Here is a 24,018-nt window from a genome sequence, read left to right on the forward strand (position 1 = left end):
TAATTAAGGTCACAGTTAGGAAAACTTAGGACACTCAAGAGGCCTTTCTACTGACTCTGAAAAACACAAAAAGAAAGATGCCCAGGGTCCCTGCTCATCTGCATGAACGTGCCTTACGCATGCTGCAAGGAGGCATGAGGACTGCAGAAGTGGCCAAGGCAATACATTGCAATGTCCGTACTGTGAGACGCCTAAGACAGCGCTACAGGGAGACAGGACGGACAGCTGATTGTCCTCGCAGTGGCAGACCACGTGTAACTACACCTGCACAGGATCGGTACATCCGAACATCACACCTGCGGGACAGGTACAGGATGGCAACAACAACAGCCCGAGTTACACCAGGAATGCACAATCCCCCCATCAGTGCTCAGACTGTCCGCAATAGGCTGAGAGAGGCTGGACTGAGGGCTTGTAGGCCTGTTCTAAGGCAGGTCCTCACCAGACATCACCGGCAACAACGTCGCCTATGGGCACAAACCCACCGTCGCTGGACCAGACAGGACTGGCAAAAAGTGCTCTTCACTGACGATTCGCGATTTTGTTTCACCATGGGTGATGGTCGGATTCACGTTTATTATCGAAGGAATGAGCGTTACACCGAGGCCTGTACTCTGGAGCGAGATTGATTTGGAGGTGGAGGGTCCGTCATGGTCTGGGGCGGTGTGTCACAGCATCATCGGACTGAGCTTGTTGTCATTGCAGGCAATCTCAACGCTGTGCGTGACAGGGAAGACGTCCTCCTCCCTCATGTGGTACCCTTCCTGCAGGCTCATCCTGACCTGACCCTCCAGCATGACAATGCCACCAGCCATACTGCTCGTTCTGTGCGTGATTTCCTGCAAGACAGGAATGTCAGTGTTCTGCTATGGCCAGCGAAGAGCCCGGATCTCAATCCCTTTGAGCACATCTGGGACCTGTTGGATTGGAGGGTGAACTTGCAGGTGCCTTGGTGGAAAAGTGGGGTAACATCTCACAGCAAGAACTGGCAAATCTGGTGCAGTCCATGAGGAGGAGATGCACTGCAGTACTTAATGCAGCTGGTGGCCTCACCAGATACTGACTGTTACTTTTGATTTTGACCCCCCCCCCCCCTTGTTCAGGGACACATTATTCCATTTCTGTTAGTCACATGTCTGTGGAACTTGTTCAGTTTATCTCTCAGTTGTTGAATCTTTATAGAAATATTTACACATGTTAAGTTTGCTGAAAATAAACGTAGTTGACAGTGAGAGGACGTTTCTTTTTTGTTGCTGAGTTTATTTAAAACCAAATACTTTTAGACTTTTACTCAAGTGATATTTTACTGGGTGACTTTCACTTTTACTGGAGTCATTTTCTATTAAGGTATCTTTACTTTTACGCAAGTATGACAATTGGGTACTTTTTCCACCACTGATAAAGTGACCGATGGTGTTGATCAGTGGATTAGCTAAGCAGTACAATACAAACACAAATACGAAAAGCCCAACTCTTCTAAACCTTCAGATATACTTTATTGTTTCTATGTGTGGAACTTAACCCCAGTAATAGGGACAATATCCCACTATGGTCAGACATACATACCACTGTATCGATATCCCACTATGGTCAGACATACATACCACTGTATCGATATCCCACTATGGTCAGACATACATACCACTGTATCGATATCCCACTATGGCCAGACATACATACCACTGTATCGATATCCCACTATGGTCAGACATACATACCACTGTATCAATTCAGAGCTCGTATCCAGAGCTCGTATATCCTCATCATCACCTTCATCTCAACAGCCATTTATATGTACAGTAGGGTGAAGGAGCAGAAGGTTTCATGTGACTGCTAGACTGCTCTGCTGTCACCTTAGACTCTGCCTGGCGCTCGGCGCTCTGCCAGGAGCCCGGCGCTCCTGTCCTGTGGAGGCATTGTTGCCATATGTACGCCACACCTATAAATATCAGGCCAGACCGGGCTGGCAGCTGAACATCTAGACACAACTGTTTCAACGTCTGTTTGCACCTCCAGACACCTTAGTCGGACAACCATCTCTGACCCAGCTATAGACACCCTACCCCTGTTTGACCTGGCAACAGACTCCCTATCCCTGGTTACGGCGGACAATCGTCTCTGACCCAGCTATAGACACCCTACCCCTGTTTGACCTGGCAACAGACTCCCTATCCCTGGTTACGGCGGACAATCGTCTCTGACCCAGCTATAGACACCCTACCCCTGTTTGACCTGGCAACAGACTCCCTATCCCTGGTTACGGCGGACAATCGTCTCTGACCCAGCTATAGACACCCTACCCCTGTTTGACCCGGCAACAGACTCCCTATCCCTGGTTACGGCGGACAATCCAATCGTCTCTGACCCAGCTATAGACACCCTACCCCTGTTTGACCTGGCAACAGACTCCCTATCCCTGGTTACGGCGGACAATCGTCTCTGACCCAGCTATAGACACCCTACCCCTGTTTGACCCGGCAACAGACTCCCTATCCCTGGTTACGGCGGACAATCGTCTCTGACCCAGCTATAGACACCCTACCCCTGTTTGACCTGGCAACAGACTCCCTATCCCTGGTTACGGCGGACAATCGTCTCTGACCCAGCTATAGACACCCTACCCCTGTTTGACCCGGCAACAGACTCCCTATCCCTGGTTACGGCGGACAATCGTCTCTGACCCAGCTATAGACACCCTACCCCTGTTTGACCTGGCAACAGACTCCCTATCCCTGGTTACGGCGGACAATCGTCTCTGACCCAGCTATAGACACCCTACCCCTGTTTGACCCGGCAACAGACTCCCTATCCCTGGTTACGGCGGACAATCGTCTCTGACCCAGCTATAGACACCCTACCCCTGTTTGACCCGGCAACAGACTCCCTATCCCTGGTTACGGCGGACAATCGTCTCTGACCCAGCTATAGACACCCTACCCCTGTTTGACCCGGCAACAGACTCCCTATCCCTGGTTACGGCGGACAATCGTCTCTGACCCAGCTATAGACACCCTACCCCTGTTTGACCTGGCAACAGACTCCCTATCCCTGGTTACGGCGGACAATCGTCTCTGACCTAGCTATAGACACCCTACCCCTGTTTGACCCGGCAACAGACTCCCTATCCCTGGTTACGGCGGACAATCGTCTCTGACCCAGCTATAGACACCCTACCCCTGTTTGACCCGGCAACAGACTCCCTATCCCTGGTTACGGCGGACAATCGTCTCTGACCCAGCTATAGACACCCTACCCCTGTTTGACCCGGCAACAGACTCCCTATCCCTGGTTACGGCGGACAATCGTCTCTGACCCAGCTATAGACACCCTACCCCTGTTTGACCCGGCAACAGACTCCCTATCCCTGGTTACGGCGGACAATCGTCTCTGACCCAGCTATAGACACCCTACCCCTGTTTGACCCGGCAACAGACTCCCTATCCCTGGTTACGGCGGACAATCGTCTCTGACCCAGCTATAGACACCCTACCCCTGTTTGACCCGGCAACAGACTCCCTATCCCTGGTTACGGCGGACAATCGTCTCTGACCCAGCTATAGACACCCTACCCCTGTTTGACCCGGCAACAGACTCCCTATCCCTGGTTACGGCGGACAATCGTCTCTGACCCAGCTATAGACACCCTACCCCTGTTTGACCCGGCAACAGACTCCCTATCCCTGGTTACGGCGGACAATCGTCTCTGACCCAGCTATAGACACCCTACCCCTGTTTGACCCGGCAACAGACTCCCTATCCCTGGTTACGGCGGACAATCGTCTCTGACCCAGCTATAGACACCCTACCCCTGTTTGACCCGGCAACAGACTCCCTATCCCTGGTTACGGCGGACAATCGTCTCTGACCCAGCTATAGACACCCTACCCCTGTTTGACCCGGCAACAGACTCCCTATCCCTGGTTACGGCGGACAATCGTCTCTGACCCAGCTATAGACACCCTACCCCTGTTTGACCCGGCAACAGACTCCCTATCCCTGGTTACGGCGGACAATCGTCTCTGACCCAGCTATAGACACCCTACCCCTGTTTGACCCGGCAACAGACTCCCTATCCCTGGTTACGGCGGACAATCGTCTCTGACCCAGCTATAGACACCCTACCCCTGTTTGACCCGGCAACAGACTCCCTATCCCTGGTTACGGCGGACAATCGTCTCTGACCCAGCTATAGACACCCTACCCCTGTTTGACCCGGCAACAGACTCCCTATCCCTGGTTACGGCGGACAATCGTCTCTGACCCAGCTATAGACACCCTACCCCTGTTTGACCCGGCAACAGACTCCCTATCCCTGGTTACGGCGGACAATCGTCTCTGATCCAGCTATAGACACCCTACCCCTGTTTGACCCGGCAACAGACTCCCTATCCCTGGTTACGGCGGACAATCGTCTCTGACCCAGCTATAGACACCCTACCCCTGTTTGACCCGGCAACAGACTCCCTATCCCTGGTTACGGCGGACAATCGTCTCTGACCCAGCTATAGACACCCTACCCCTGTTTGACCCGGCAACAGACTCCCTATCCCTGGTTACGGCGGACAATCGTCTCTGACCCAGCTATAGACACCCTACCCCTGTTTGACCCGGCAACAGACTCCCTATCCCTGGTTACGGCGGACAATCGTCTCTGACCCAGCTATAGACACCCTACCCCTGTTTGACCCGGCAACAGACTCCCTATCCCTGGTTACGGCGGACAATCGTCTCTGACCCAGCTATAGACACCCTACCCCTGTTTGACCCGGCAACAGACTCCCTATCCCTGGTTACGGCGGACAATCGTCTCTGACCCAGCTATAGACACCCTACCCCTGTTTGACCCGGCAACAGACTCCCTATCCCTGGTTACGGCGGACAATCGTCTCTGACCCAGCTATAGACACCCTACCCCTGTTTGACCCGGCAACAGACTCCCTATCCCTGGTTACGGCGGACAATCGTCTCTGACCCAGCTATAGACACCCTACCCCTGTTTTGACCCGGCAACAGACTCCCTATCCCTGGTTACGGCGGACAATCGTCTCTGACCCAGCTATAGACACCCTACCCCTGTTTGACCCGGCAACAGACTCCCTATCCCTGGTTACGGCGGACAATCGTCTCTGACCCAGCTATAGACACCCTACCCCTGTTTTGACCCGGCAACAGACTCCCTATCCCTGGTTACGGCGGACAATCCAATCGTCTCTGACCTAGCTATAGACACCCTGCCCTTGTTTGACCCGGCAACAGACCTCCCTATCCCTGGTTACGGCGGACAATCCAATCGTCTCTGACCCAGCTATAGACACCCTAACCTTGTTTGACCCAGCAAGAGACTCCCTATCCCTGGTCTAGTTGGGACAATCCGTCCATCTCTGACCCAGCTATAGACACCCTACCCCTGCTTGACCCAGCAAGAGACTCCCTATCCCTGGTCTAATCGGACAATCTAACCACCTCTGACCAAGAGAACCATGAAATTAAACCAATCTGCTTTTGTTCCCCTCTTTACTTCTCCATGTGTAAAGGGCAGACAATTATTCTACAGTGGATACATGCAACTCCAGACCTCCTCCCCTGGCTTGACCCAGCAACAGACCCACTATCTCTGGGCTGGTTCGACATCCAACCATCTCTGGACCAGCAGCAGACCCACTATCCAACCATCTCTGACCCAGCAACAGACCCACTATCCAACCATGTCTGAGCCAGCAACATACCCACTATCCAACCATCTCTGACCCAGCAACAGACCCACTATCCAACCATGTCTGACCCAGCAGATGACCCACTATCCAACCATGTCTGACCCAGCAGCAGACCCACTATCCAACCATGTCTGACCCAGCAACAGACCCACTATCCAACCATCTCTGACCCAGTAACAGACCCACTATCCAACCATCTCTGACCCAGCAACAGACCCACTATCCAACCATGTCTGACCCAGCAACAGACCCACTATCCAACCATCTCTGACCCAGCAGCAGACCCACTATCCAACCATCTCTGACCCAGCAACAGACCCACTATCCAACCATGTCTGACCCAGCAACAGACCCACTATCCAACCATCTCTGACCCAGCAGCAGACCCACTATCCAACCATCTCTGACCCAGCAGCAGACCCACTATCCAACCATGTCTGACCCAGCAACAGACCCACTATCTAACCATCTCTGACCCAGCAACAGACCCATTATCCAACCATCTCTGACCCCGCAACAGACCCACTATCCAACCATCTCTGACCCAGCAGCAGACCCACTATCCAACCATCTCTGACCCAGCAACATACCCACTATCCAACCATCTCTGACCCAGCAACAGACCCATTATCCAACCATCTCTGACCCAGCAACAGACCCACTATCCAACCATCTCTGACCCAGCAACAGACCCATTATCCAACCATCTCTGACCCAGCAACAGACCCATTATCCAACCATCTCTGACCCAGCAACAGACCCACTATCCAACCATCTCTGAGCCAGCAACAGACCCACTATCTCTGGGCTGGTTCGACATCCAACCATCTCTGGCCCAGCAACAGACCCACTATCCAACCATGTCTGACCCAGCAACAGACCCACAATCCAACCATCTCTGACCCAGCAACAGACCCACTATCCAACCATCTCTGACCCAGCAACAGACCCACTATCCAACCATGTCTGACCCAGCAACAGACCCACTATCCAACCATCTCTGACCCAGCAACAGACCCACTATCCAACCATGTCTGACCCAGCAACAGACCCACTATCCAACCATCTCTGACCCAGCAATAGACCCACTATCCAACCATGTCTGACCCAGCAACAGACCCACTATCCAACCATGTCTGACCCAGCAACAGACCCACTATCCAACCATGTCTTACCCAGCAACAGACCCACTATCCAACCATCTCTGACCCATTGGATAAGTTACACCCATGAAATCAGACCTGTCTGCTCCCTGGTCGACCAACTCATCTCTGTCTGACCCATGCTACAGAGAGGCTGAGACCCATGGATAATCCCCTTACAGACCTTCTCTCCCTGGTCGACCAACCATCTCTGTCTGACCCAGCTACAGAGAGGCTGAGACCCATGAAATCCCCTTACAGACCTTCTCTCCCTGGTCGACCAACCATCTCTGTCTGACCCAGCTACAGAGAGGCTGAGACCCATGAAATCCCCTTACAGACCTTCTCTCCCTGGTCGACCAACCATCTCTGTCTGACCCAGCTACAGAAAGGCTGAGACCCATGAAATCACCCTAAGCAATCTGCTTTCGTTCTCCATTATCTAGACATTTTTAAAATGGCAGAAGGTTGGCTACAGTGAACACGCACAAAGGACCACAATGCCAAGATAGAGAGTTACCATATTGCCATAACATAACATAATATGGACAGTAGCCTGTGTTTCATGCTTACATTGAGCCGGTCATTCAACTCTGATACCAGAGAGCCTTCCCAGCAAACCAAAATGACTTCTGTGAAAATTCCCGGGAACATTTGTTAGGTTGCGGCAAATGTTCTCATAACACAAAAAACTGTCCAGTTGTGCTGATGATTATAAAATGTTTGTATAAAACATTCGTCTGACATTTCAAGAATGTTCCCAGAACACAGTTAGTCTGTTCTGTTAAGGTTCTCAGAATGTCAGAATGTCAGGTTCTCAGAATGTCAGGTTCTCAGAATGTCAGAATGTCAGGTTCTCAGAATGTCAGGTTCTCAGAACGTCAGAATGTCAGGTTCTCAGGATGTCAGGTTCTCAGAACGTCAGAATGTCAGGTTCTCAGAATGTCAGGTTCTCAGAATGTCAGGTTCTCAGAATGTCAGAATGTCAGGTTCTCAGAATGTCAGGTTCTCAGAATGTCAGAATGTCAGGTTCTCAGAATGTCAGAATGTCATGTTCTCAGAATGTCATGTTCTCAGAATGTCAGAATGTCAGAATTAGGTTGTAGGAACAGTCTGGTGGGAATATTGTTGGGACATCACAAAAGATACGTTCCCAAAACACCAAAACCCTCCAGTTGTACTGACATTCAGATAATGTTTGTATTAGGGTGCACAAAACATTCCCTCACTGTCCTTAGAATGTTATTCCTACGTTCACATTAAGTTTAGAACAGTCCACAGAGGTTTTTACCTCATGAGTTAGTGTTATCTTACTGATGAGGAAGTTAGTTATACAACAATTCATTGTCGGAGCAACTTTTTGGAAATTATTTTGGAATTACATGATAATTTATTATACATTTTATTTTACAAACATAGTTTTACCATATTTTGTTGAAAGTCGCAAGCGGGGGATGGAAACCTGGGAGCTCTGGAGTGGTATCCCTGGAATTGATCCACCGTGCCTCTGGAATGTGACTAACACAAATATAAATCTGTTTATACCTTTCCTCTGACTATCAGGTTGGGTTCTTTGTCTTTGTAAAGAGAGGATAACTACACCTAGAAAAATAACTATCCTCTATTATGTCTTACTCTACCAATCTTCTATATATCCTGGTAAGTTGTGATGTTTTGGACTTTTATTTTTCCCTACAGACTTGATTTCAGAAATCATGTTAAATGACTGGCTGGCAGATTGCAGTGAAGAGTACATAGATGTGCATAATGTAGAGAAAACATATAGCCATAGTTTGGGCTATAATTTAATTCAGGATTTCAGTACAAAGGGATATCCACTAGAAACTGTAGGATCCTGGTGGCTCAGCAGACTCAGTAGCCTAAAGCGCTTGCAGATCGCAAATCTACTTGATTACCTTTCTTAAAAAAAGCTATAGCTATGTTTGGACAATACCCTAATGTTCTAGGAACATTACTGGAACATTGTGTTAATACACTCCCTGGCAACCATACACTCCCTGGCAACCATACACTCCCTGGCAACCATACACTCCCTGGCAACCATACACTCCCTGGCAACCATACACTCCCTGGCAACCATACACTCCCTGGCAACACAATGAGAACCATAAAGTTTTTACAGATGTTGTGAACAACATTTTAGTGAATGTTAGGAGAAGATTCCAAGGATATTTCATTTCAAAAACTATTCTTAGAAAATAATATTTGGCTGATCAAAAACATTCTTTGAATGTTTGTGGGACGTTATCATACTAATATTAGTTCAAGCCCTAACTAGAACTTAATGGGAATGTTAGCTAATGTTCTGGGAATGTTCCAGGTTTGCTGGGCTCTTTGTTGTTATCAATACACACCATTGGTTGTTCATTGACCACCCTGTTGCAGGATACATGTTCCTGCACTGCATGAAATTAACACTTGTACTGTATTCAAGGTTTAAAAGATGTTTGTAATTTCCATTTTCTATCAAATATTTATCAACCCGTACATAAATGTCCATTCATTTTAATCCACATAGTAACTCATGTTTCCTGTTGCAGCAAAATGATTTTCCTGCTGTGAGAAACTTGTCAAATTAATATCCAATACCTGTGTAGGCGTCTCGGGTGATATCTCCATTAATGTTAGCGCAACGTTCCACTAACGTTTTCTCATAACCAATTACATTTAATCCAGACATGATTACTGAAGAATGTTTAGGGAACGTTATTGGAACGATCATGTCATAACGTCAACGCTATAACTTTATGAGAGCGTTGTAGGACTATTCCCTGCTCGTTGTTACGGGTGGTTTTAAACAACATGTTCATCAACGTTAGCAGAACGTTCCCGTTATGTTTTCTCAGAACCGTTTCTGTTGTTTCACACTTTGTTACGGCAATATATTCCAACAACATTGTGTTGTTATATTCTGTGGGGAACTTAATGAGAACGTTTGGGGAACGTTCTTTGGTGATTGTTACAGATGCTATGCACATCATTTCAGTGAACGTTAGGGGAACATTCCAAGGATATCTCATTTAAAACATTTCCAAAAAAGAAAAAAACAAATATATATATCTATACATTCTTTGAATGTTTTTTGAGATGTTATCTTCCTAATGTTAGATAAAACACTAAACAGAACTTAATTGGAAATCTTAGCTAATGTTCTGGGAATGTTTCCTGTTGGCTGGGTTGTTTTCCTTTCATTTTTCAATGGCTGATGGTCGAGGATTACCATGGAGAATAAAGTAGCCTTGTCCGAGCCAGAACAAACCATAAGGCAGCAGGATCTCCTGTTTCTGCAGCTTGATAAAGAAGCACATTCCCCGGAAAGGACACGAGTCTACCACAAGGCCTTGGAGAATAAGTATGTCCATTGTGTAAAGTTCAAGTGGTCTGTTTTTTTTTTTTTTTGGACAGTAACATGGCTAAATGCTATTATAACACACCACTTACAGCACACCAGTTGTTAGCTAGCTCTACTTACCGATGAAAGGGGAGCTCGGGGCAGTACTGCACAGCTGTGGAGTATGGACAATTCATTCTGAATTTCTCTATCTTCTCGTGGTCAACTCTTCAAAGCTGTCAGTAGATCACATAAACACATGTATTAGTGATCATACATGGACTAGGTGAATAAAATCAGATAAATAATAGACTAAATAAATACAGGACTGGGTTAAAGTGCTGGAGGGTCAAGTGCACAGCAGTGAAGACAGTCTGGAGGATGTTAAGATCTTTTGGTATTTTTTCTTCGGCTCACCAGCGAAGAGGCGGGGTTTGCGCCAGAGCACTGACCAATCCCCGGTAGCAGTTGGACAAGGGTATCACTCTCTCTCAGTTGCTAGGATATAGATATCAAGCAACAGCCCTCCCTCCTCACCCATTTACCCTAGGTCTAACTCTAGCCCCTATCTCACCACTATCCTGAAAAGCTGAAGCTCATCCTTGTGCCATTTGCTCCCGCGCCTTGCTCTGACATTTCCACCCAGATTCCCTGGAGGTTTAAACGACAGACATGTCTGTTGCATCACACTGCTCACTATACTACCCACCGCAAGCCCCACTGTGCCTGGTATCAGTCTGGCTAGTGTAGAGATGCCATAAACAAACCTCTGGTATCAGTCTGGCTAGTGTAGAGATGCCATAAACAAACCTCTGGTATCAGTCTGGCTAGTGTAGAGATGCCATAAACAAACCTCTGGTATCAGTCTGGCTAGTGTAGAGATGCCATAAACAAACCTCTGGTATCAGTCTGGCTAGTGTAGAGATGCCATAAACAAACCTCTGGTATCAGTCTGGCTAGTGTAGAGATGCCATAAACAAACCTCTGGTATCAGTCTGGCTAGTGTAGAGATGCCATAAACAAACCTCTGGTATCAGTCTGGCTAGTGTAGAGATGCCATAAACAAACCTCTGGTATCAGTCTGGCTAGTGTAGAGATGCCATAAACAAACCTCTGGTATCAGTCTGGCTAGTGTAGAGATGCCATAAACAAACCTCTGGTATCAGTCTGGCTAGTGTAGAGATGCCATAAACAAACCTCTGGTATCAGTCTGGCTAGTGTAGAGATGCCATAAACAAACCTCTGGTATCAGTCTGGCTAGTGTAGAGATGCCATAAACAAACCTCTGGTATCAGTCTGGCTAGTGTAGAGATGCCATAAACAAACCTCTGGTATCAGTCTGGCTAGTGTAGAGATGCCATAAACAAACCCCTGGTGCCCATGGTGTAGTCTATCTAGTCTATCTAGTCTGTAGTCTGTCTAGTCTGTAGTCTATCTAGTCTGTAGTCTGTCTAGTCTGTAGTCTATCTAGCCTGTAGTCTATCTAGTCTGTAGTCTATCTAGTCTGTAGTCTATCTAGCCTGTAGTCTATCTAGTCTGTAGTCTGTCTAGTCTGTAGTCTATCTAGCCTGTAGTCTATCTAGTCTGTAGTCTATCTAGCCTGTAGTCTATCTAGCCTTTAGTCTATCTAGTCTGTAGTCTGTCTCGCCTGTAGTCTATCTAGCCTGTAGTCTATCTAGCCTGTAGTCTATCTAGTCTGTTGTCTATCTAGTCTGTAGTCTATCTAGTCTGTAGTCTATCTAGCCTGTAGTCTATCTAGTCTGTTTTCTATCTAGCCTTTAGTCTATCTAGCCTGTAGTCTATCTAGTCTGTTTTCTATCTAGCCTGTAGTCTATCTAGCCTGTAGTCTATCTAGTCTGTAGTCTATCTAGCCTGTAGTCTATCTAGTCTGTTTTCAATCTAGCCTGTAGTCTATCTAGTCTGTAGTCTATCTAGTCTGTAGTCTGTCTAGCCTTTAGTCTATCTAGGCTGTAGTCTATCTAGCCTGTAGTCTATCTAGTCTGTAGTCTGTCTAGTCTGTAGTCTATCTAGTCTGTAGTCTATCTAGTCTGTAGTCTGTCTAGCCTTTAGTCTATCTAGGCTGTAGTCTATCTAGCCTGTAGTCTATCTAGTCTGTAGTCTGTCTAGCCTGTAATCTATCTAGCCTGTAGTCTATCTAGTCTGTTTTCTATCTAGTCTGTAGTCTATCCCTGTTAATTCAGACCAGAGCCCAGTGATTGTCTCCTGACCCCTCCTGTCTCAGCCTCCAGTATTTATGCTGCAGTAGTTTATGTGCCGGGGGGCTAGGGTCAGTCTGTTATATCTGAAGTATTTCTCCTGTCTTATCCGGTGTCCTGTGTGAATTTAAGTATGCTCTCTCTAATTCTCTCTCTCTCTCTATCTCTCTCTCTCTCTCTCTTTCTCTCTCTGGAGACCTGAGCCCTAGGACCATGCCTCAGGACTAGCTGGCCTGATGACTCCTTGCTGTCCCCAGTCCACCTGGCCGTGCTGCTGCTCCAGTTTATTATTATTTGACCCTGCTGGTCATCTATGAACATTTGAACATCTTGGCCATGTTCTGTTATAATCTCCACCCGGCACAGCCAGAAGAGGACTGGCCACCCCTCATAGTCATGGTTCCTCTCTAGGTTTCTTCCTAGGTTCTGGCCTTCCTAGGGAGTTTTTCCCTAGCCACCGTGCTTCTACATCTGCATTGCTTGCCAATTGGCGTTTTAGGCTGGATTTCTGTACAGCGCTTTGAGATATCAGCTGATGTAAGAAGGGCTATATAAACACGTTTGATTTGATTTGATTACACAGTCAGACTGAGAGAACCTATCAGCCCACACAGATATGATGTCTGTCTGTTCTATGCTTCACGCTAGTCTTGAAGACGGGTAAGGAAACGGTAATGGTCACAGTAGACAGAGCTGCTGAGAGGTAGAGAGCAGTATACCTTGCAAGTTAACTTAGGTCTCTTCCTCTTGGGATGTTCTTTGTTACCCATCAGTGTATTATCTTGGTGTCCCCCATCAGTGTATTATCTTGGTGTCCCCCATCAGTGTATTATCTTGGTGTCCTCCATCAGTGTATTATCTTGGTGTCCCCCATCAGTGTATTATCTTGGTGTCCTCCATCAGTGTATTATCTTGGTGTCCTCCATCAGTGTATTATCTTGGTGTCCTCCATCAGTGTATTATCTTGGTGTCCCCCATCAGTGTATTATCTTGGTGTCCCCCATCAGTGTATTATCTTGGTGTCCTCCATCAGTGTATTATCTTGGTGTCCTCCATCAGTGTATTATCTTGGTGTCCTCCATCAGTGTATTATCTTGGTGTCCTCCATCAGTGTATTATCTTGGTGTCCTCCATCAGTGTATTACCTTGGTGTCCTCCATCAGTGTATTATCTTGGTGTCCCCCATCAGTGTATTATCTTGGTGTCACCCATCAGTGTATTATCTTGGTGTCCTCCATCAGTGTATTACATTGGTGTCCTCCATCAGTGTAATATCTTGGTGTCACCCATCAGTGTATTATCTTGGTGTCCCCATCAGTGTATTATCTTGGTGTCCCCATCAGTGTATTATCTTGGTGTCCTCCATCAGTGTATTACCTTGGTGTCCTCCATCAGTGTAATATCTTGGTGTCACCCATCAGTGTATTATCTTGGTGTCCCCATCAGTGTATTATCTTGGTGTCCCCCATCAGTGTATTACCTTGGTGTCCTCCATCAGTGTATTAACTGGGACCATAGAAACAAAGCGAAGCCAGACAGACAGATTAGAAGTTGTACCAGAAAAGCTTTTACACTAGTCTAATCTAACATAAAAATGTTGCTTTTAGTCCAACACCAAAACACCAACCACATCCTTGGCTTGTGCATACACTATCTTCTCACTATCAGTCTCTCTCTCTCTCCCTCTCACCCACATAGTACGAGGCTGTAAACCAAGATGCGTTTTGCGGTTTTAGGAGATGAATGGAGAGTGAATCAGCAGGCTAAAATAAATGGAAGGGTCACAGAGGGGGGAGATAATAAATAGATCTTGTGTATCCAGGGAACACTAGCCCTGTGGTTGATATGGACTGTTGTCTGTCTAATAAAGAGAGAGATAGAGGGAGAGAGAGAGAGAGAGAGAGACGGAGAGGGAGAGGGAGAGAGATTTGATGGTATCCTAAATGAAATTCCAATTGGCTATACTTAAACTCTTTAACATCATCCTCAGCTCTGGCATCTTCCCCACTATTTGGAACGGTGACTGATCCTCCCCAATCCACAAAAGTAGAGACACATTTGACCCCAATAACTACCATGGGATATGTGTCAACAGCAACCTTGAGAAAATCCTCTGCATGATCATTAACAGCAGACTAGACTAGTCCTCCACTGACTGCACCTGGTTGGGCACGGCTGGCTAGTCTTCAGCTGGGTACAGGTCCTCCACTGACTGCACCTGGTTGGGCACGGCTGGCTAGTCTTCAGCTGGGTACAGGTCCTCCACTGACTGCACCTGGTTGGGCACAGCTGGCTAGTCTTCAGCTGGGTACAGGTCCTCCACTGACTGCACCTGGTTGGGCACGGCTGGCTAGTCTTCAGCTGGGTACAGGTCCTCCACTGACTGCACCTGGTTGGGCACGGCTGGCTAGTCTTCAGCTGGGTACAGGTCCTCCACTGACTGCACCTGGTTGGGCACAGCTGGCTAGTCTTCAGCTGGGTACAGGTCCTCCACTGACTGCACCTGGTTGGGCACGGCTGGCTAGTCTTCAGCTGGGTACAGGTCCTCCACTGACTGCACCTGGTTGGGCACGGCTGGCTAGTCTTCAGCTGGGTACAGGTCCTACACTGACTGCACCTGGTTGGGCACGGCTGGCTAGTCTTCAGCTGGGTACAGGTCCTACACTGACTGCACCTGGTTGGGCACGGCTGGCTAGTCTTCAGCTGGGTACAGGTCCTCCACTGACTGCACCTGGTTGGGCACGGCTGGCTAGTCTTCAGCTGGGTACAGGTCCTCCACTGACTGCACCTGGTTGGGCACGGCTGGCTAGTCTTCAGCTGGGTACAGGTCCTACACTGACTGCACCTGGTTGGTCACGGCTGGCTAGTCTTCAGCTGGGTACAGGTCCTACACTGACTGCACCTGGTTGGGCACGGCTGGCTAGTCTTCAGCTGGGTACAGGTCCTCCACTGACTGCACCTGGTTGGGCACGGCTGGCTTCCTCCTGTTGTAGAGAGAATCCCCTGGTCACCTATAGAGACCTGCCAACAGGAAATGATCACCTATAGAGACCTGCCAACAGGAAATGATCACCTATAGAGACCCGCCAACAGGAAATGATCACCTATAGAGACCTGCCAACAGGAAATGATCACCTATAGAGACCTGCCAACAGGAAATGATCACCTATAGAGACCTGCCAACAGGAAGTAGTCACCTATAGAGACCTGCCAACAGGAAGGAGGTTAAGATCTACATGTGGTAGAGAGAATCCCCTGGTCACCCATAGAGACCTGCCAACAGGAAGTGGTCACCTATAGAGACCTGCCAACAGGAAGTGGTCACCTATAGAGACCTGCCAGCAGGAAGTAGTCACCTATAGAGACCTGCCAACAGGAAGTGGTCACCTATAGAGACCTGCCAACAGGAAGGAGGTTAAGATCTACATGTGGTAGAGAGAATCCCCTGGTCACCTATAGAGACCTGCCAACAGGAAGTGGTCACCTGTAGAGACCTGCCAACAGGAAGGAGGTTAAGATCTACATGTGGTAGAGAGAATCCCCTGGTCACCTATAGAGACCTGCCAACAGGAAGTGGTCACCTGTAGAGACCTGCCAACAGGAAGGAGGTTAAGCGTTACATTTACATTTACATTTAAGTCATTTAGCAGACGCTCTTATCCAGAGCGACTTACAAATTGGTGCATTCACCTTATGATATCCAGTGGAACAACCACTTTACAATAGTGCATCTAACTCTTTAAGGGGGGGGGGGGGGGGGGGGTTAGAAGGATTACTTTATCCTATCCTAGGTATTCCTTAAAGAGGTGGGGTTTCAGGTGTCTCCGGAAGGTGGTGATTGACTCCGCTGACCTGGCGTCGTGAGGGAGTTTGTTCCACCATTGGGGTGCCAGAGCAGCGAACAGTTTTGACTGGGCTGAGCGGGAACTGTACTTCCTCAGAGGTAGGGAGGCGAGCAGGCCAGAGGTGGATGAACGCAGTGCCCTTGTTTGGGTGTAGGGCCTGATCAGAGCCTGAAGGTACGGAGGTGCCGTTCCCCTCACAGCTCCGTAGGCAAGCACCATGGTCTTGTAGCGGATGCGAGCTTCAACTGGAAGCCAGTGGAGAGAGCGGAAGAGCGGGGTGACGTGAGAGAACTTGGGAAGGTTGAACACCAGACGGGCTGCGGCGTTCTGGATGAGTTGTAGGGGTTTAATGGCACAGGCAGGGAGCCCAGCCAACAGCGAGTTGCAGTAATCCAGACGGGAGATGACAAGTGCCTGGATTAGGAACATGACTTTGAATCTTGAAATGGATTTGTTTTAAGAAATGTGCTAAATAAATATAGTTTGATTTGATTGATGACTTTACAGCTGTAGAATATAAACTGTAGTACCGTTTTTCCATAAACTTTTAATTGATATCTTGGGATTTTATCACTTGACATATCAGTCATATAGTGGGAAGGATCCTATAGATCCAGACTGTGTAAAGGCATGTACCACCCTGAATAAATAAATACTGTTCCTTTGATGATTTGTCTCTGGTCATGAAGCTACAATACAGGCTGCATGTCTAAACATAGTACATTATGACAGTCAATCCCTCATCTTAACCTGGTATCTGGGTTAATCTGGTCAATGATTCTATAATTGATTAAGCGACTCTTTCCTTGTAGAATGTTGACAGCAGTATAGAACACATTATATTACTAAGATGCTCAAACTTAACTGAATAGATACACTCACTGACACAGGATTACCTTTATCGCTCATGCTGGCCCTGACCAAACCGCTAGGTTGTCCCTCACTATAGGTGAACTTCTCCACAAGGCCAGACTTCTAGTGTTCTTCTCTCCTTTTAATGCCCTCGTGTCCATCTTTGAAAATGCCATAAGGTCTGAAATAAACATCAAAGTCGACATACTGTACAAACAATTATCTAGGCTAAACCAAATAATGTTTTTATCTTCTGCTCTGCTAACTGGCTAAAGTGTAGTCAGTGGCTAGCTAAGAAAAAGGGGACGTAAGAAGTTCATGGATTGGACACAGAGGGTCTCTGATCTCGCTGGTGAACGGTAGCTGACAGTGTCGGAGCTTCCTGCAGGAAGTTCTAGTCTTGCGGAGGGCTTATCTGTTGCTAATTAGCATTTAGCATTTCATTTCTGAGAAGAAATTGAGGCCAATATATTGATAGAACCCATCTTGTCCGAGAGAGAATTACACGGTTATCACAACCGTAGGGTCAGGGTCAACCTACATCAAACACAGACCAGGTTATCAAAACGTCATGCCGGGGTCAGCCTACACCAAACACAGACCAGGTTATCAAAACGTCACGCCAGGGTCAGCCTACACCAAACACAGACCAGGTTATCGAAACGTCACGCCGGGGTCAGCCTACCCCAAACACAGACCAGGTTATCGAAACGTCATGCCGGGGTCAGCCTACACCAAACACAGACCAGGTTATCAAAACATCACGCCGGGGTCATTCTACACCAAACACAGACCAGGTTATCAAAACATCACGCCGGGGTCAGCCTACACCAAACACAGACCAGGTTATCAAAACGTCACGCCGGGGTCAGCCTACACCAAACACAGACCAGGTTATCAAAACGTCACGCTGGGGTCAGCCTACACCAAACACAGACCAGGTTATCAAAACGTCACGCCGGGGTCATTCTACACCAAACACAGACCAGGTTATCAAAACGTCACGCCGGGGTCATTCTACACCAAACACAGACCAGGTTATCAAAACATCACGCCGGGGTCATTCTACACCAAACACAGACCAGGTTATCAAAACGTCACGCTGGGGTCAGCCTACACCAAACACAGACCAGGTTATCAAAACGTCACGCTGGGGTCATTCTACACCAAACACAGACCAGGTTATCAAAACGTCACGCCGGGGTCATTCTACACCAAACACAGACCAGGTTATCAAAACGTCACGCTGGGGTCATTCTACACCAAACACAAACCAGGTTATCAAAACGTCACGCCGGGGTCAGCCTACACCAAACACAGACCAGGTTATCAAAACGTCACGCCGGGGTCATTCTACACCAAACACAGACCAGGTTATCAAAACGTCACGCCGGGGTCATTCTACACCAAACACAGACCAGGTTATCAAAACGTCACGCCGGGGTCATTCTACACCAAACACAGACCAGGTTATCAAAACATCACGCCGGGGTCATTCTACACCAAACACAGACCAGGTTATCGAAACGTCACGCCGGGGTCATTCTACACCAAACACAGACCAGGTTATCGAAACGTCACGCCGGGGTCATTCTACACCAAACACAGACCAGGTTATCGAAACGTCACGCCGGGGTCATTCTACACCAAACACAGACCAGGTTATCAAAACGTCACGCCGGGGTCATTCTACACCAAACACAGACCAGGTTATCAAAACGTCACGCCGGGGTCATTCTACACCAAACACAGACCAGGTTATCAAAACGTCACGCCGGGGTCATTCTACACCAAACACAGACCAGGTTATCAAAACGTCACGCCGGGGTCATTCTACACCAAACACAGACCAGGTTATCAAAACGTCACGCCGGGGTCATTCTACACCAAACACAGACCAGGTTATCAAAACGTCACGCCGGGGTCATTCTACACCAAACACAGACCAGGTTATCAAAACGTCACGCCGGGGTCAGCCTACACCAAACACAGACCAGGTTATCAAAACGTCACGCTGGGGTCATTCTACACCAAACACAGACCTTATATGAAGTAGTTCTAAAATCCAAGACGCAAAAAAATGTATCGTGAAAAAAACGATTGGAACCATTACTGGGTTTAAACGCTAGGTTTTATGGGTATAATGACGCTTCCTTCCACTGTCCAGGACTATGGAAGTCAAAGAGCTACCTCTATGCTAACGTTAGCTAGCTATAGCGCATTTCGCTCATGTCCACCGTCTACATCAAACTGATTTAAACAAACAAAATGCAAACATGTCTGCCATCTGTTGGCAGCAAGCTGCTGGCGTTATCATACTATAGATAGCACCAGCCTATGGGAAAGAGTAGTTTTGGCCGCGATGGAGATCACTGTTAATGTATAGAGCATGTTTTCTCAGTGTTTCTTTCTTTTTTCTTGGTGGTCGATCAGCTTTAATAGCGCAGATAGATTGTAGCTTCCATCAATGTAAGTGTCTGCATCATTTTCCAATCCCCCATATATATTTTTGTACATATCTCTTTAAAATATATTTTCCTTTATTATTTTCCCACTAACCCTACCAGCCCTCCCGTAATTGGAGTAAACTAATATAAAATGTAGGCTTCTACTTCCAGCTTATACATACCATATACATTTTATGGACACAATGTCTTTTATTTTGCCATTTATTTTTTAACCGTTCCTGTTTCACAAAAGTTCTGAATCTATATATGTTTTACGGACACAGTATATTTTTACATTAGTTATCTTGTTGTTTTTATTCCCACCTCCCATCTATGCTGTTGCGCAGCAACTCACTGCCTTCCTGAAGACAAACAATGTATACGAAATGCTTCAGTCTGGTTTTAGACCCCATCATAGCACTGAGACTTGCACTTGTGAAGGTGGTAAATTACCTTTTTAATTGCGTTCGACCGAGGCTCTGCATCTGTCCTCGTGCTCCTAGACCTTAGTGCTGCTTTTGATACCATCGATCACCACATACTTTTGGAGAGATTGGAAACCCAAATTGGTCTACACGGACAAGTTCTGGCCTGGTTTAGATCTTATCTGTCAGAAAATATATCAGTTTGTCTCTGTAAATTTTGGTGTTCCTCAAGGTTCCGTTTTAGGACCACTATTGTTTTCACTATATATTTTACCTCTTGGGGATGTCATTCGAAAACATAATGTTAACTTTCACTGCTATGCGGATGACACACAGCTGTACATTTCAATGAAACATGGTGAAGCCCCAAAATTGCCCTTGCTAGAAGCCTGTGTTTCAGACATAAGGAAGTGGATGGCTGCAAACTTTCTACTTTTAAACTCGGACAAAAGAGAGATGCTTGTTCTAGGTCCCAAGAAACAAAGAGATCTTCTGTTGAATCTGACAATTCATCTTGATGGTTGTACAGTCGTCTCAAATAAAACTGTGAAGGACCTCGGCGTTACTCTGGACCCTGATCTCTCTTTTGACGAACATATCAAGACTGTTTCAAGGACAGCTTTTTTCCATTTACGTAACATTGCAAAAATCAGAAACTTTCTGTCCAAACATTATGCAGAAAAATGTATCCATACTTTTGTTACATCTAGGTTAGACTACTGCAATGCTTTACTTTCCGGCTACCCGGAAAAAGCACTAAATAAACTTCAGTTAGTGCCAAATACGGCTGCTAGAAACCTGACTAGAACCAAAAGAAATTATCATATTACTACAGTGCTAGCCTTCCTACACTGGCTTCCTGTTAAGGCAAGGGCTGATTTCAAGGTTTTACTGTTAACCTACAAGACATTACATGGGCTTGCTCCTACCTATCTTTCCGATTTGGTCCTGCCGTACATACCTACACGTACGCTAAGGTCACAAGACGCAGGCCTCCTAATTGTCCCTAGAATTTCTAAGCAAACAGCTGGAGGCAGGGCTTTCTCCTATAGAGCTCAATTTTTATGGAATGGTCTGCCTACCCATGTGAGAGACGCACATGGTATCAACCTTTAAGTCTTTATTGAAGACTCATCTCTTCAGTACATTTACATTTACATTTAAGTCATTTAGCAGACGCTCTTATCCAGAGCGACTTACAAATTGGTGCATTCACCTTATGATATCCAGTGGAACAACCACTTTACAATAGTGCATCTAACTCTTTTAAGGGGGGGGGGGTTAGAAGGATTACTTTATCCTATCCTAGGTATTCCTTAAAGAGGTGGGGTTTCAGGTGTCTCCGGAAGGTGGTGATTGACTCCGCTGACCTGGCGTCGTGAGGGAGTTTGTTCCACCATTGGGGTGCCAGAGCAGCGAACAGTTTTGACTGGGCTGAGCGGGAACTGTACTTCCTCAGAGGTAGGGAGGCGAGCAGGCCAGAGGTGGATGAACGCAGTGCCCTTGTTTGGGTGTAGGGCCTGATCAGACAGGATGTAACAGTATAACTTTAGTACGTCCCCTCGCCCCGACACGGGCGCGAACCAGGGACCTTCTGCACACATCAACAACTGACACCCACGAAGCGTCGTTACCCATCGCTCCACAAAAGCCAGTAGGTCCTATGATTGAGTGTAGTCTGGCCCAGGAGTGTGAAGGTGAATGGAAAGGCACTGGAGCAACGAACCGCCCTTGCTGTCTCTGCCTGGCCGGTTTCCCTCTCTCCACTGGGATTCTCTGCCTCTAACCCTATTACAGGGGCTGAGTCACTGGCTTACTGGTGCTCTTCCATGCCGTCCCTAAGAGGGGTGCGTCACTTGAGTGGGTTGAGTCACTGACGTGATCTTCCTGTCTGGGTTGGCGCCCCCCCCTTGGGTTGTGCGGTGGCGGAGATCTTTGTGGGCTATACTCGGGCTTGTCTCAGGATGGTAAGTTGGTGGTTGAAGATATCACTCTAGTGGTGTGGGGGCTGTGATTTGGCAAAGTGGGTGGGTTTATATCCTTCCTGTTTGGCCCTGTCTGGGGTATCATCGGATGGGGCCACAGTGTCTCCTGACCCCTCCTGCCTCAGCCTCCAGTATTTATGCTGCAGTAGTTTATGTGTCGGGGGGCTAGGGTCAGTCTGTTATATCTGGAGTATTTCTCCTGTCTTATCCGGTGTCCTGTGTGAATTTAAGTCTGCTCTCTCTAATTTTCTCTTTCATTCTTTCTCTCTCTCGGAGGACCTAAGCCCTAGGACCATGCCCCAGGACTACCTGGCATGATGACTCCTTGTTGTCCCCAGTCCACCTGGCCGTGCTGCTGCTCCAGTTTGAACTGTTCTGCCTGCGGCTATGGAACCCTGACCTGTTCACTGTGATTACTATTATTTGACCATGCTGGTCATTTATGAACATTTGAACATCTTGGCCATGTTCTGTTATAATCACCACCCGGGACAGCCAGAGGAGGACTGGCCACCCCTCATAGCCTGGTTCCTCTCTAGGTTTCTTCCTAGGTTTTGGACTTTCTAGGAAGTTTTTCCTAGCCACTGTGCTTCTACAACTGCATTGCTTGCTGTTTGGGGTTTTAGGCTGGGTTTCTGTACAGCACTTTGATATATCAGCTGATGTAAGAAGGGCTATATAAATACATTTGATTTGATTTTGAGGACAAACCCACTAGGATTTATATCATATATAGGACTGGTGGAGTTATGTAAATCCTCTGTGGTGTCCTAGTGGGTTTATCCTCTGTGGTGTCCTAGTGGGTTTATCCTCTGTGGTGTCCCAGCGGGTTTATCCTCTGTGTTGTCCTAGTGGGTTTATCCTCTGTGGTGTCCTAGTGGGTTTATCCTCTGTGGTGTCCTAGTGGGTTTATCCTCTGTGGTGTCCCAGTGGGTTTATCCTCTGTGGTGTCCTAGTGGGTTTATCCTCGGTGGTGTCCCAGTGGGTTTATACTCTGTGGTGTCCCAGTGGGTTTATCCTCTGTGGTGTCCTAGTGGGTTTATCATCTGTGGTGTCTTAGTGGGTTTATCCTCTGTGGTGTCCTAGTGGGTTTATCCTCTGTGGTGTCCTAGTGGGTTTATTCTCTGTGGTGTCCCAGTGGGTTTATCCTCTGTGGTGTCCTAGTGGGTTTATCCTCTGTGGTGTCCTAGTGGGTGTATCCTCTGTGGTGTCCTAGTGGGTTTGTCCTCTGTGGTGTCCTAGTGGGTTTATCCTCTGTGGTGTCCTAGTGGGTTTATCCTCTGTGGTGTCTTAGTGGGTTTATCCTCTGTGGTGTCCTAGTTGGTTTATCCTCTGTGGTGTCCTAGTGGGTTTATCATCTGTGGTGTCCCAGTGGGTTTATCCTCGGTGGTGTCCCAGTGGGTTTATACTCTGTGGTGTCTTAGTGGGTTTATCCTCTGTGGTGTCCTAGTGGGTTTATCCTCTGTGGTGTCCTAGTGGGTTTATCATCTATGGTGTCCTAGTGGGTTTATCATCTGTGGTGTCCTAGTGGGTTTATCCTCTGTGGTGTCCTAGTGGGTTTAAACTCTGTGGTGTCCTAGTGGGTTTGTCATATGTGGTGTCCTAGTGGGTTTGTCCTCTGTGGTGTCCTAGTGGGTTTGTCCTCTGTGGTGTCCTAGTGGGTTTGTCCTCTGTGGTGTCTTAGTGGGTTTATCCTATGTGGTGTCCCAGTGGGTTTATCCTCTGTGGTGTCCCAGTGGGTTTATCCTCTGTGGTGTCCTAGTGGGTTTATCCTCTGTGGTGTCCTAGTGGGTTTATCCTCTGTGGTGTCCTAGTGGGTTTATCCTCTGTGGTGTCCTAGTGGGTTTATCCTCTGTGGTGTCCTAGTGGGTTTGTCCTCTGTGGTGTCCTAGTGGGTTTATCCTCTGTGGTGTCCTAGTGGGTTTGTCCTCTGTGGTGTCCTAGTGGGTTTATCCTCTGTGGTGTCCCAGTGGGTTTATCCTCTGTGGTGTCCCAGTGGGTTTATCCTCTGTGGTGTCCTAGTGGGTTTGTCCTCTGTGG

General features: G+C 47.6%; 1 protein-coding gene across 3 annotated transcripts in view; it reads right to left on the minus strand.

The window, feature by feature from the left end:
* Positions 1 to 10,554, minus strand: part of tp63 (tumor protein p63) — a 107,455-nt gene extending 96,901 nt beyond the window's left edge. For 2 of the 3 annotated variants that reach the window (XM_071342273.1, XM_071342272.1), the window contains exon 1: positions 10,350 to 10,554. In XM_071342273.1, the coding sequence (XP_071198374.1) occupies positions 10,350 to 10,405 (56 nt within the window). In that variant the 5' untranslated portion in view covers positions 10,406 to 10,554. The remainder of the gene's footprint in view (positions 1 to 10,349) is intronic. The other variant, XM_071342274.1, reaches the window with a different exon arrangement.
* Positions 10,555 to 24,018: the final 13,464 nt, after the last annotated feature.

This window comes from Salvelinus alpinus, chromosome 15 (genome assembly GCF_045679555.1).
Source record: "Salvelinus alpinus chromosome 15, SLU_Salpinus.1, whole genome shotgun sequence".
Lineage (NCBI taxonomy): Eukaryota > Metazoa > Chordata > Actinopteri > Salmoniformes > Salmonidae > Salvelinus > Salvelinus alpinus.